Below are 12535 nucleotides of genomic sequence, written 5' to 3' on the forward strand. Positions count from 1 at the left end.
TTAAGTCAGTTTGAGCAAACCTTACCCGAATCGATCCCAGGGTTTTGGACTACATAACTCCCATGATGAATGTGTTTCTGCTCGGTCCACAGCCTTAACAGTCAACGGCAGTCCTTCACAGACTACATTTTGGATAGAGGTCAATGCCCTACCCCTTCTTCTCCTCCCTCTTCCTGTCTCCTCCCTCTAGCCTACCCTGGCCTAAAGTGAAACTTGGGAATAATTTGCTTGTTGCTGGGAGGGGCCTCTCGGTCCATTGGTTGAGCAGAAGAGATCATTAGTTAGGGGATTGAGTTTACAGGCACTGGGGGGGAAAAAGTACAGTTCACATGCTGCACAGCACACCCAGTTTTCAGGGCGAGATTTAAAAAAAAAGGGTTGTCTACAGACAGTGTTTGAGTGAACGGTATAAGGTGAAAGATTGGTGAAGAGGGAGGACTAACGGACCTTAAACATTCTGTTGCTCTTTTCTGAATAACAGTTTCTTCTTGGAGAGTGGAGTTAGAGAGTGTAGGCAGGAATTCTTGGAAACGTGTTGCTGTGCAGCTCTGGAAATTTGGTGAGTGCATGCTCCTTTTAAGGTCCTTTGTGAAAACTACTTCTAAAGTATGTTTTTTTCTTCAGCATTCTCTTAATGCTGTTAGAGGATCATTTGGACAGGGGCCAAGTGAGAACGGTCTGAGACAGCTCTTGACAGATGACCAGTTGTCATAATAAAAGAGCCGCTGAAGTCAAAGATATACTATACGGTGACATCGTCACTATTATTGAAGGAGGAAATGACGAGGCAACTTGTTGATTGGTTGTTTACTCACACAAGCTGCCATTTCCATTTGGAGGTTTGTGACAACCACAAGGCTCTTTTCTCACCTCAACATTGGTCAAAGTGTGCCTGTGTCTCCTCACATAAGACACTTCTGTTAAGTTATAATGGAGGCAGACAGTGGTATGTACAATAACCTAGGTGGGTTTATGCATCTATGATGCAGTAGTCTGCGTTTTTATGAAAACAAAAGTCAAACTGCCCTTTCAGCTCATGTGACAGTGCAGCTGGGTTTGACATCTGGTCCTCGTCGTGGCACCCAGTCAGCCATTAGACGCCAAACACTGAAAACGTTGTTCAAAATTACTTCTGTGGTAAATTAAGTTCAGAATCAATGCTTGGATTCTACATGAGACCCTGGAGTCAAAACATTTTGGTTGTTTACTAACATTGGTTGGGTGCTGCAAGACTCTCCAAGACACAGAAGTTCTGAGATAAAATGATCCAGGACATTCGGTCCCAATCAAGTTAATTACCGTTACTGACATATTCTGTGTAACCATGGTGATGTCAGAGCATCACACCTGCTGTGCGTGCTGAACCTAATGTTCTGGAGTCGCATATGCTCTAACTTTCAAAATATAACACAAAGGTACAAAGTACAAAGGCCAAAATATTAGACCGTTAGACACATTAATTATTCCTTTGAACAGAGGAAGCTTGATCACACAGAACATCATCTATTGTGACATAAGAGAGGCTGACTGAGTACCATAGGAAGAGCAGTAGACAGGACAGACAAGACAGACAGGAGAGACGGCAGAAAGGACAGACAGGGGAGACGGCAGACAGGACAGACAGGGTAGACTGCAGACAGGGGAGACAGCAGACAGGATAGACAGGACAGACAGGGGAGACAGCAGATAGGACAGACAGGACAGACAGGGTAGATTGCAGACAGGGGAGACAGCAGATAGGACAGACAGGACAGACAGGGGAGACGGCAGACAGGGGAGACAGCAGACAGGATAGACAGGACAGACAGGAGAGACGGCAGACAGGGGAGACAGCAGACAGGACAGAGAGGGGAGACAGCAGACAAGACAGACAGGGGAGACAGCAGCCAGGACAGACAGGAGAGATGGCAGACAGGGCAGACAGGGGAGATGGCAGACAGGGGAGACAGGGGAGACAGCAGACAGGACAGACAGGGGAGACGGCAGACAGGACAGACAGGGGAGACAGCAGACAGGACAGACAGGGGAGACTGCAGACAGGGGAAACAGCAGACAGGACAGATGGCAGACAGGGGAGATGGAAGACAGGACAGACAGGGGAGACGGAAGACAGGACAGATAGGGGAGACAGGGGAGATGGCAGACAGGATAGACAGGGGAGACAGCAGACAGGACAGACAGGGGAGACAGCAGACAGGACAGACAGGGGAGACAGCAGACAGGACAGACAGGGGAGACAGCAGACAGGACAGACAGGGGAGACGCCAGACAGGACAGACAGGGGAGACAGCAGACAGGACAGACAGGGGAGACGGCAGACAGGACAGACAGGGGAGACAGCAGACAGGACAGACAGGGGAGACGGCAGACAGGACAGGCAGGAGAGACAGGGGAGATGGCAGACAGGACAGACAGGACAGACAGGGGAGACAGCAGACAGGACAGACAGGGGAGACAGTAGACAGGACAGGCAGGGGAGACGGCAGACAGGACAGACAGGGGGGACGGCAGACAGGACAGACAGGGGAGACAGCAGACAGGACAGACAGGGGAGACTGCAGACAGGGGAAACAGCAGACAGGACAGATGGCAGACAGGGGAGATGGAAGACAGGACAGACAGGGGAGACGGAAGACAGGACAGATAGGGGAGACAGCAGACAGGACAGACAGGGGAGACAGCAGACAGGACAGACAGGGGAGACGCCAGACAGGACAGACCGGGGAGACAGCAGACAGGACAGACAGGGGAGACGGCAGACAGGACAGACAGGGGAGACAGCAGACAGGACAGACAGGGGAGACGGCAGACAGGACAGACAGGGGAGACGGCAGACAGGACAGACAGGGGAGACAGCAGACAGGACAGACAGGGGAGACGCCAGACAGGACAGACAGGAGAGACAGCAGACAGGACAGACAGGGGAGACGCCAGACAGGACAGACAGGGGAGACGGCAGACAGGACAGACAGGGGAGACGGCAGACAGAACAGACAGGGGAGACGCCAGACAGGACAGACAGGGGAGACAGCAGACAGGACAGGACAGACAGGGGAGACGGCAGACAGGACAGGACAAACAGGTTTGGTGTGAGGAGGGCGGGGAGGGGGGGTGAGTGGAGAGTTATTCAGCTCTCAAGAGTAAACTGTCTATCTGACTGTTTGACTGTGATAAGGCTGGGCTCCATGCTTCCTCAAAGCTGCACTTCCTCTGTTTGTTAGAAAGGTGTTGGGTCAGCAGCAGGCTGTAGATACACGGAAGCAGAGGGAGGGAGGAGGGATTATGGACCACGTCCAAGGGAATGGGATAGGATAGGTAGCCTCAGATTTTTGGTGAGTCACGACCCACTGTGATTTGATTGACAGTTTGGAGTGAGATACTTGCAAAACTTCTTAGATATTGTCTATGTAGAAATGAGAGGTGGGATCTGTTATTCATATGCCTAAATCTGGGACAGAACAGTACGATCTAGTGAGTGCAACAGCGCAACAGTCCATGGTGTACGTACGTGTGCGTGTGTGTGTGTGTGTGTGTGTGTGTGTGTGTGTGTGTGTGTGTGTGTGTGTGTGTGTGTGTGTGTGTGTGTGTGTGTGTGTGTGTGTGTGTGTGTGTGTGTGTGTGTGTGTGTGTGTGTGTGTGTGTGTGTGTGTGTGTGTGTGTGTGTGTGTACAGTATAAGTTTATTTCACCTATACCAAACAGGCTAAGAGAGATTGAGACATTAATATACTATTTCCTCTGACTTCCTTTCTTATAGAGATTTGATACATAGAGCCGAGTAACACCCCTACACTCCTCCTTCAGGATCCCCCTTTACCCTCCAAATTCCATCTCTCTATTGCTCTCTCTCTTTCTCCTTCTCTTCCTCTCCCTGTCAGCTGTCCCCCTCAATCCCCCTCTCCTGACGTCCTGCCTGACACCCGCTCTGCTCGACATGGAGAACTCCACGGCTGTGGCCTTTAACGCGACCCCGGACCAAGCGAAACCAGAAGCCATGACACAACTCATGCCAACCAGTGAGTATTCTCCCACGGTCAGGTCTGGTACCGTTTAACCACCACACCACACCACTCTTTACCTGTCTGAGCTGCCTGGGGCCTGGGTCTTGCAGATCAGAACAATCCCTAAGCATGCGTGGAATTCCAATATGACATCTTCTGCTGCTGCACTGTAAAACAGAAAGGAGAAGAGTTTGGAGTAGAACTACTGAAACAGACTCACTGTACTGTATCTCCTGACAACCCCCGTACTCCACATTGTAAAGCACATGACTGCTGACCTTGTTGACCCCTGAGAGAGAAAACCCCTGAAGCATAACATGTATCAAACACCTGGTGGTCCAAGAGGCATGTTGAGTGCTGCTCGTATAACTGGGAGGTCAGGAGTGTTGCAATCAAGAAAACAAAACAAAATGAATGGCAGCAAGCAGCTGTTTTATTTTACTCTGTCTTGCATTGTTCAGTTGAATTTGACAGGGGTTTTTTGTTCATTTTTTTTTACTCCACCCATGTGTTTCCTGTCAAGAGCTGCCTTGTAAAGTGGCCTAACATTGACAGCGCAGGAAGAAGAATGATACAATTGTTAAACTGAAATAATCATTGAATATGCTTTGACAGACAGGTTGCCACCTGCTATCAGACCAAATAGATGCTGGAAGTGTATGGTTATGTATAGAAAAATACCTGAGGCACACAAGTATGGGAGGAAAGGAGGTAGATGCTTGTCTGTTAGAAATGCCTTCACTTTTCAAAGTCAGGGGAGACTCCAGCTATGCTGTCCCTTGTGCATGCTACTGTTGTCTCCTCGGGTGTCGGGGAGAGGGAGCAGCCAGGCGATATGACAGGTGTGAATATAGACCTTCTCAGATCCCCGTGCCCTGGCCTGACAGCAAGGGACCCATTGCCAGAGAGGCAACTAGAAACCTGCAGGATAAAAACAGCTCTCACAACCAGGCACTTTAAGACTGCTGTTTAATGGGACTTTTATCTCTGATTTAACAAGGCGCAATCGCATCATGAGAAAAATGTACACTCTCATTAGAAGATGCAATGACAAACAAACAGTTAATCTGGCTGGATATGAGAAGCAAAGCAAATTTCTCAGGCTTGCACCCTTGCAACCTGGCCGAAAATGTAATAGTCAGTTACCGTATATATCCATTTCTGTGGGTTCCAGGATAAATGGTGGAACCACAAAGGGAGGCTGTGATTGGAATGTGGAGAATACTACCACGTCGGCCATTGGCTTAGTTAGTGTCTCTCCAGTCAGTGCTTAGATCCTGTTTTCTCTCCATACATCGTACTCTCAAACATTTAAGGTAATAATGTAATAGCAAGTCTTATCACACAATACACCTGTAGGCTACACAATGACAGAGGCAGCTATAGGCCAAGGAGAGAGGGAAGCAAGTGCCATTAGAATTTATAACGCTGTCTTTCAGGACCTGACTGTTGCTATTTTCTGTTGATGCATTTTTTTAAACTTCATTTTAGTAACAGAGGAGCGACAGCAGCAAATATAACGACGATCTGCTGCTACTGAAGCCAGTTACTGGTTCTCCACCTCATGAAGCATATGAACTTTATGAAGGGTGGGTAGCGTTACATTATTTATCTGTGCACAACTTATTATTTCTCCTCGTAAGAGATTCATTTTACTCAGCACACCTAAAAAAAAACTTGTAAAATAATATTTGAGGGCTTTAAGATTTAATTTGATATTGTGCAGTAACTACTGACAGGAATTGGGTTGAAGCAAAAAAAGAGGTCCGGTTATTTCAAAATCCACGAGAAAAAGACCCAACTTTAGAGACTGACTTGTCACTTGTGAGTGAGGATGAGCTCCAGTAACTCTCTCTGTGAAATGATCATGATTAAGCGAGCATAAAATGTGCCATCATGCTTGGCTGCTGATGTTCCTAAAGTGCTATGGGCCAAATGTGATTTTAATGTTAATTGACAATTACATGCCACCATGCCTACAGGTTGAATCATTCCCTACCTATAGCACAGGGCCACGTTTGTGAACCTCAAATGAATTACATGTGTGTGGCAGTCATAACATTGCATTGGAGTCATCCTTGTGTAGTGATGTATCCTTCACCGTACGATTGCAATATGACCTTGTAGGGGACATCTTGTTGCTGAGGTCAAATAAACAACTAGCAGAGTGAGGTATTCTGTTTTTTTTTTACATAAGGCTTTGAGTTTATAACTACATGACTGCACACACAACCCTGAATACAAGATTGATTTAACCACACACTAAGGTGTATGTACATTTGATCATCTATATGTATGCAGGTCTGTTAACAATCCATTTGCTCAACAAGCACCAATTGTGGGCCAGGACACATTGAATAGGTGTTGAAGAATAATGATCTGTTTTGCAACCAGCTGGTAGTAGCAGTACAAAAGCAGTGTCTGTGAAGCAGCCAGTGCCTGATGTTGTTTGTTTGCATAAACAGCTCTGCTGGCTGTCAGTCAGCTGGTCCGGTGGCTGTCAGTCAGCTGGTCCGGTGGCTGACAGTCAGCTGGTCCGGTGGCTGACAGTCAGCTGGTCCGGTGGCTGTCAGTCAGCTGGTCCGGTGGCTGTCAGTCAGCTGGTCCGGTGGCTGACAGTCAGCTGGTCCGGTGGCTGTCAGTCAGCTGGTCCGGTGGCTGTCAGTCAGCTGGTCCGGTGGCTGTCAGTCAGCTGGTCCGGTGGCTGACAGTCAGCTGGTCCGGTGGCTGTCAGTCAGCTGGTCCGGTGGCTGTCAGTCAGCTGGTCCGGTGGCTGTCAGTCAGCTGGTCCGGTGGCTGTCAGTCAGCTGGTCCGGTGGCTGACAGTCAGCTGGTCCGGTGGCTGTCAGTCAGCTGGTCCGGTGGCTGTCAGTCAGCTGGTCCGGTGGCTGACAGTCAGCTGGTCCGGTGGCTGTCAGTCAGCTGGTCCGGTGGCTGTCAGTCAGCTGGTCCGGTGGCTGTCAGTCAGCTGGTCCGGTGGCTGTCAGTCAGCTGGTCCGGTGGCTGACAGTCAGCTGGTCCGGTGGCTGTCAGTCAGCTGGTCCGGTGGCTGTCAGTCAGCTGGTCCGGTGGCTGTCAGTCAGCTGGTCCGGTGGCTGTCAGTCAGCTGGTCCGGTGGCTGTCAGTCAGCTGGTCCGGTGGCTGACAGTCAGCTGGTCCGGTGGCTGTCAGTCAGCTGGTCCGGTGGCTGACAGTCAGCTGGTCCGGTGGCTGTCAGTCAGCTGGTCTGGTGGCTGTCAGTTGTCATTAGCCTACTATAGAAAAGAGGCCCTCTATATGTGTGTTATTAGTGCACGTAGGTACTGTACCATGCTAACTTTTTGCAACAAAGAACAGACATGGAAACATTAAATCAAATTAAATGTTATTTGTAACATGCCCCGAAAACATCAGGTGAAATACTTACTTACAATCCCTTAACCAACAATGCAGTTCAAGAATTCAAGAATTAGAGTAAAAAAATTAATCTAAATAAACTACAGTGAAAAATAAAAAGTAACACAGTAAAATAACAATACCGAGGCTATATACAGGGGGTACCGGTACAGAGTCAATGTGCGGGTGTACAGGTTAAAGAAGGTCATTTGTACATGTAGGTAGGGGTAAAGTGACATTGCATAGTAAAGCGACTATTCATGTCAGTGTAAATAGTCCAGGTGGCCATTTGATTAATTGTTCAGCAGTCTTGTGTCTTGGGGGTAGAAGCTGTTAAGGAGCCTTTTGGACCTAAACTTGGCTGGCGCTCCAGTTCTGCTTGGCATGCAGTAGTAGAGAGAACAGTCTATGACTTGGGTGACTGGAGTCTTTGACAATTTTTTGGGCCTTCCTCTGACACCGCATAGTATATAGGTCCTGGATGGCAGGAAGCTTGGAGCCAGTGATGTACTGGGCCGTACGCATTACCCTCTGTAGTGCCTCACGGTCAGATGCCGAGCAGTTGCCATACCAGGCCGTGATGCAACCGGTCAGGATGCTCTCGACGGTGCAGCTGTAGAACTTTTTGAGGATCTGGGGACCCATGCCAAATCTTTTCAGTCTCCTGAGGGGGAAAAGGTGTTGTCATGCCCTCTTCACAACTGTCTTGGTGTGTTTGGACCATGATAGTTTGTTGGTGATGTGGACACCAAGGAAGTTGAAACTCTCGACCCACTCCGCAACAGCCCCATCGATGTGAATGGGGGCATGTTCGGCCCTCCTTTTCCTGTAGTCTACGATCATCTCCTTTGTCTTGCTCACGTTGAGGAAGAGGTGGATGTCCTGGCACCACACTGCCAGGTCTCTGACCTCCTCCCTATAGGCTGTCTCATAGTTGTCTGTGATCAGGCAGTTTGCTAATGACACTGTTGTGTCAGTAGCAAACTTAAAGAGGGTGTTGGAGTTGTGCTTGGCCACACAGTCGTAAGTGAACAGGGAGTACAGGAGGGGACTAAGCACACACCCCCGGGGGTCCCCTTGTTCAGGATCAGCGTGGCAGATGTGTTGTTACCTACACTTACCACCTGGGTGTGGTCCGACAGGAAGTCCAGAATCCAGTTGCAGAGGGAGGTGTTAATTCCCAGGATCCTTAGCTTAGTGATGATTTTTGTGTTAAACGCTGATCTGTAGTCAATGAAAAGCATTCTCACATAGGTGTCCCTTTTGTCCAGGTGGGAAAGGGCAGTGTGGAGTGCGATTGAGATTGCATCATCTGGGGATCTCTTGGGGCGGTATGCAAATGGGGGTGGGTCTAGGGTTTCCCGGGATGGTGTTGATGTGAGCCATGACCAGACTTTCAAAGCCCTTCATGGCTACAGACGTGAGTGCTACGCGTCGGTAGTCATTTAGGCAAGTTACCTTTGTTTTCTTTGGCACAGGGACTATGGTGGCCTGCTTGAAACATGTAGGTATTACTGACTCAGTCAGGGAGAGGTTGAAAATGTCAGTGACTTTTTTTTTTACCTTTAACTAGGCAAGTCAGTTAAGAACAAATTCTTATTTTCAATGATGGCCTAGGAACAAGAGGTACTGCCTTGTTCAGGGGCAGAATGATAGATCTGTGCCTTGTCAGCTCGGGGATTTGAACTTGCAACCTTTCGGTTACTAGCCCAACGCTCTAACCACTAGGCTACCCTGCCGCCCAAATATACTTACCAGTTGGTCTGTGCATGCTCTGAGTGCACGTCCTGGTAATCCGTCTGGCCCCACAGCAGCAACATTATGTCCAAAATAAGTTAAACAATGCGAAAAAGCACAGTTGGTTTGGAGGTCGTAAAACAGCAGCCATCATTTTCCCAGACATGGAAATAGAGCTATCCCCCCTCCCGCACGCTAACCTCTCAGTTGTAGTTCAGAGACCTTTATGTAGCATCTCAGACAGTAAGGAAAGGACAGAAAAATGGAGACTCCATTTTTAGCATGTGTCTTAAAGGAGCTGAGAGATGACAGCAGAGCGGACCTTGAATTGTTTGGGCTGCTGGAGCAGTGCATTCAGCCGAGGCGCTGCTTGTGAGGAGGCAGTGAGTGAGATTTTCCCCTTCCTCTACTTTGACCTTCAGGGTTTTTACTGTATAAAAACTTAAGTTCCAAAGGCTGGGCCTAATATAGTTTAAGAGGTCATACAATACGTTTTGTAGTGAATCATATGTTGATGACGTAAAGAATATTTGCTGGTATGCAATGAGGAGCAACCAGATGCTGCACTTGACACATTTATGAAATTACTTATTCCAGTTACTAATAAGCATTGTAGCAAGATCAAGGGTGTGGGGTTTCCACGTCACCAAGTTCAATAACAAAACAGGCACCAGTAGCACAAATAGAATGCGAAGGAGAAGTTTATTAGGGATGTTCGTACATGGGGAAAGAAGGGGGAATTCACCAATCACCTCACAGTCCACAAGCCGTTTTCTTTGTCCGTTCCGTTTTCCAGGGGTAATCTTCACACTCGGGTCCTCAGCCAATCCGGTCCGGTACACAAAGGGGTTAGTCCAACAGTTCAGGTCACAACGGGCAATCACACAGATTTCGCTCTCTTGTTTCTCTCACTCTTCATACCTCTCTTGTTTCTCTCACTTCTCTCCTTCATACCTCTCTTGTTTCTCTCATTTCTCTCCTTCTTCATACCTCTCTTGTTTCTCTCACTTCTCTCCTTCATACCTCTCTTGTTTCTCTCACTCTTCATACCTCTCTTGTTTCTCTCATTTCTCTCCTTCTTCATACCTCTCTTGTTTCTCTCACTTCTCTCCTTCATACCTCTCTTGTTTCTCTCACTTCTCTCCCTCTTCATACCTCTCTTGTTTCTCTCACTTCTCTCCTTCTTCATACCTCTCTTGTTTCTCTCACTTCTCTCCCTCTTCATACCTCTCATTTCTCTCACTTCTCTCCCTCTTCATACCTCTCTTGTTTCTCTCACTTCTCTCCCTCTTCATACCTCTCTTGTTTCTCTCACTTCTCTCCCTCTTCATACCTCTCTTGTTTCTCTCACTTCTCTCCCTCTTCATACCTCTCTTGTTTCTCTCACTTCTCTCCCTCTTCATACCTCTCTTGTTTCTCTCACTTCTCTCCCTCTTCATACCTCTCTTGTTTCTCTCACTTCTCTCCCTCTTCATACCTCTCTTGTTTCTCTCACTTCTCTCCCTCTTCATACCTCTCTTGTTTCTCTCACTTCTCTCCCTCTTCATACCTCTCTTGTTTCTCTCACTTCTCTCCCTCTTCATACCTCTCTTGTTTCTCTCACTTCTCTCCCTCTTCATACCTCTCTTGTTTCTCTCACTTCTCTCCCTCTTCATACCTCTCTTGTTTCTCTCACTTCTCTCCCTCTTCATACCTCTCTTGTTTCTCTCACTTCTCTCCCTCTTCATACCTCTCTTGTTTCTCTCACTTCTCTCCCTCTTCATACCTCTCTTGTTTCTCTCACTTCTCTCCCTCTTCATACCTCTCTTGTTTCTCTCACTTCTCTCCCTCTTCATACCTCTCTTGTTTCTCTCACTTCTCTCCCTCTTCATACAGCTCTTGTTTCTCTCATTTCTCTCCCTCTTCATATCGCTCTTGTTTCTCTCATTTCTCTCCCTCTTCATACCGCTCTTGTTTCTCTCACTTCTCTCCCTCTTCATACCGCTCTTGTTTCTCTCCCTCTTCATACCGCTCTTGTTTCTCTCTCTTCATACCGCTCTTATTTCTCTCACTTCTCTCCCTCTTCATACCGCTCTTGTTTCTCTCACTTCTCTCCCTCTTCATACCTCTCTTGTTTCTCTCACTCTTCATACCGCTCTTGTTTCTCTCACTCTTCATACCGCTCTTGTTTCTCTCACTCTTCATACCGCTCTTGTTTCTCTCACCTCCTCTGCTCCTTTATGCAGGCTGCTTCCTCCTTTATCCAGAAGCACCCACTGGCTTAACGACCCACAGCCTTTCCTCGTTGGGGCAGGAAGTCCATATAAGGCCTGGGGGTGGAGCCAGCTACCTGCAAGATATCGCTCCTCAAATAACACTCCCCTCACCTCTCCCTGCCGTCTGCCACAGCATGCACGAATTAAGAAAATTACTGGAAAAACGGTTAAATCTCCTTGGATTGATGAGGAATTGAAACAGTTTATGGTAGAGAGGGATGAGACGAAAGGTATGGCAAATAAGTCTGATAAAAATAAATAAATACAAATACAAATACTCTACTTTCAAAAGTAAGACAGGTGAAAAGAGGGAGAGAGAGAGTGAGAGAGCGAGTGTGAGAGAGAGGAGAGGGAGAGAGAGTGAGGGAGAGGAGAGGGAGAGAGAGGGAGGGAGAGGAGAGGGAGAGAGAGAGTGAGAGTGTGAGAGAGAAGAGAGGGAGAGAAAGAGTGAGAGAATTAGGCAGACAAAGATAGAGAATCAGAGAGTAACAGAGGGGAACAGTCCAGGCGAGGCTGAGATCAAGCAATGTTGTAAAGTACATAAGGGGGTATCTGTACTTTAATTTACTATTTTTATTTTGGACTACTTTTACTTTTACTTCTCTACATTCCAAGAGAAAATAATCTACTTTTTACTCCACACATTTCCCTGACACCCAAAGTACTTGTTATATTTTGAATGCTTAGCAGGACAGGAAATATTTCCAGTTTACGCACTTATGAAGAGAACACGTGGTCACCCCTACTGCCTCTGATCTGACCAACTCACTAAACTCAAATGCATAATTTGTAAATGATGTCTGAATGTTGGAGTGTGCCCCTGGCTATCCGTACATTTTTAAAACAATGGTGCCGTCTATGTTGCTTCATTTAAGGAATTTTAAGTGATTTATACTTCTACTTTTGCTTTTTCTTTTGAGTATATTTTAGCAATTACATTTCATTTTGATACTTGAGTATATTTAAAACCAAATACATTTAGACGTTTACTCAAGTAGTATTTTAACTTTCTATTAAGGTATCAATATTTTTACTCAAGTATCACAATTTGGTACTTTTTCCACCACTGAGAGAAAGTGCTGCAGAGATATATAGTCGGAAGTTTACATACACTTAGGTTGGAGTCATTAAAACTCTTCTTTCAACCACTCCACAAATGTCTTGTTAA

General features: G+C 47.2%; 1 protein-coding gene across 4 annotated transcripts in view; it reads left to right on the forward strand.

The window, feature by feature from the left end:
- Nucleotides 1-239: 239 nt before the first annotated feature.
- Nucleotides 240-12535, forward strand: part of glpc (Glycophorin-C) — a 41784-nt gene continuing 29488 nt past the window's right edge. Inside the window, exons 1-2 of one of the 4 annotated variants that reach the window (XM_014165529.2) lie at nucleotides 240-559; nucleotides 3878-4015. In XM_014165529.2, the coding sequence (XP_014021004.1) occupies nucleotides 3934-4015 (82 nt within the window). In that variant the 5' untranslated portion in view covers nucleotides 240-559; nucleotides 3878-3933. 4 annotated transcript variants of the gene reach the window in all.

The sequence above is a fragment of the Salmo salar genome, chromosome ssa21 (genome assembly GCF_905237065.1).
Source record: "Salmo salar chromosome ssa21, Ssal_v3.1, whole genome shotgun sequence".
Lineage (NCBI taxonomy): Eukaryota > Metazoa > Chordata > Actinopteri > Salmoniformes > Salmonidae > Salmo > Salmo salar.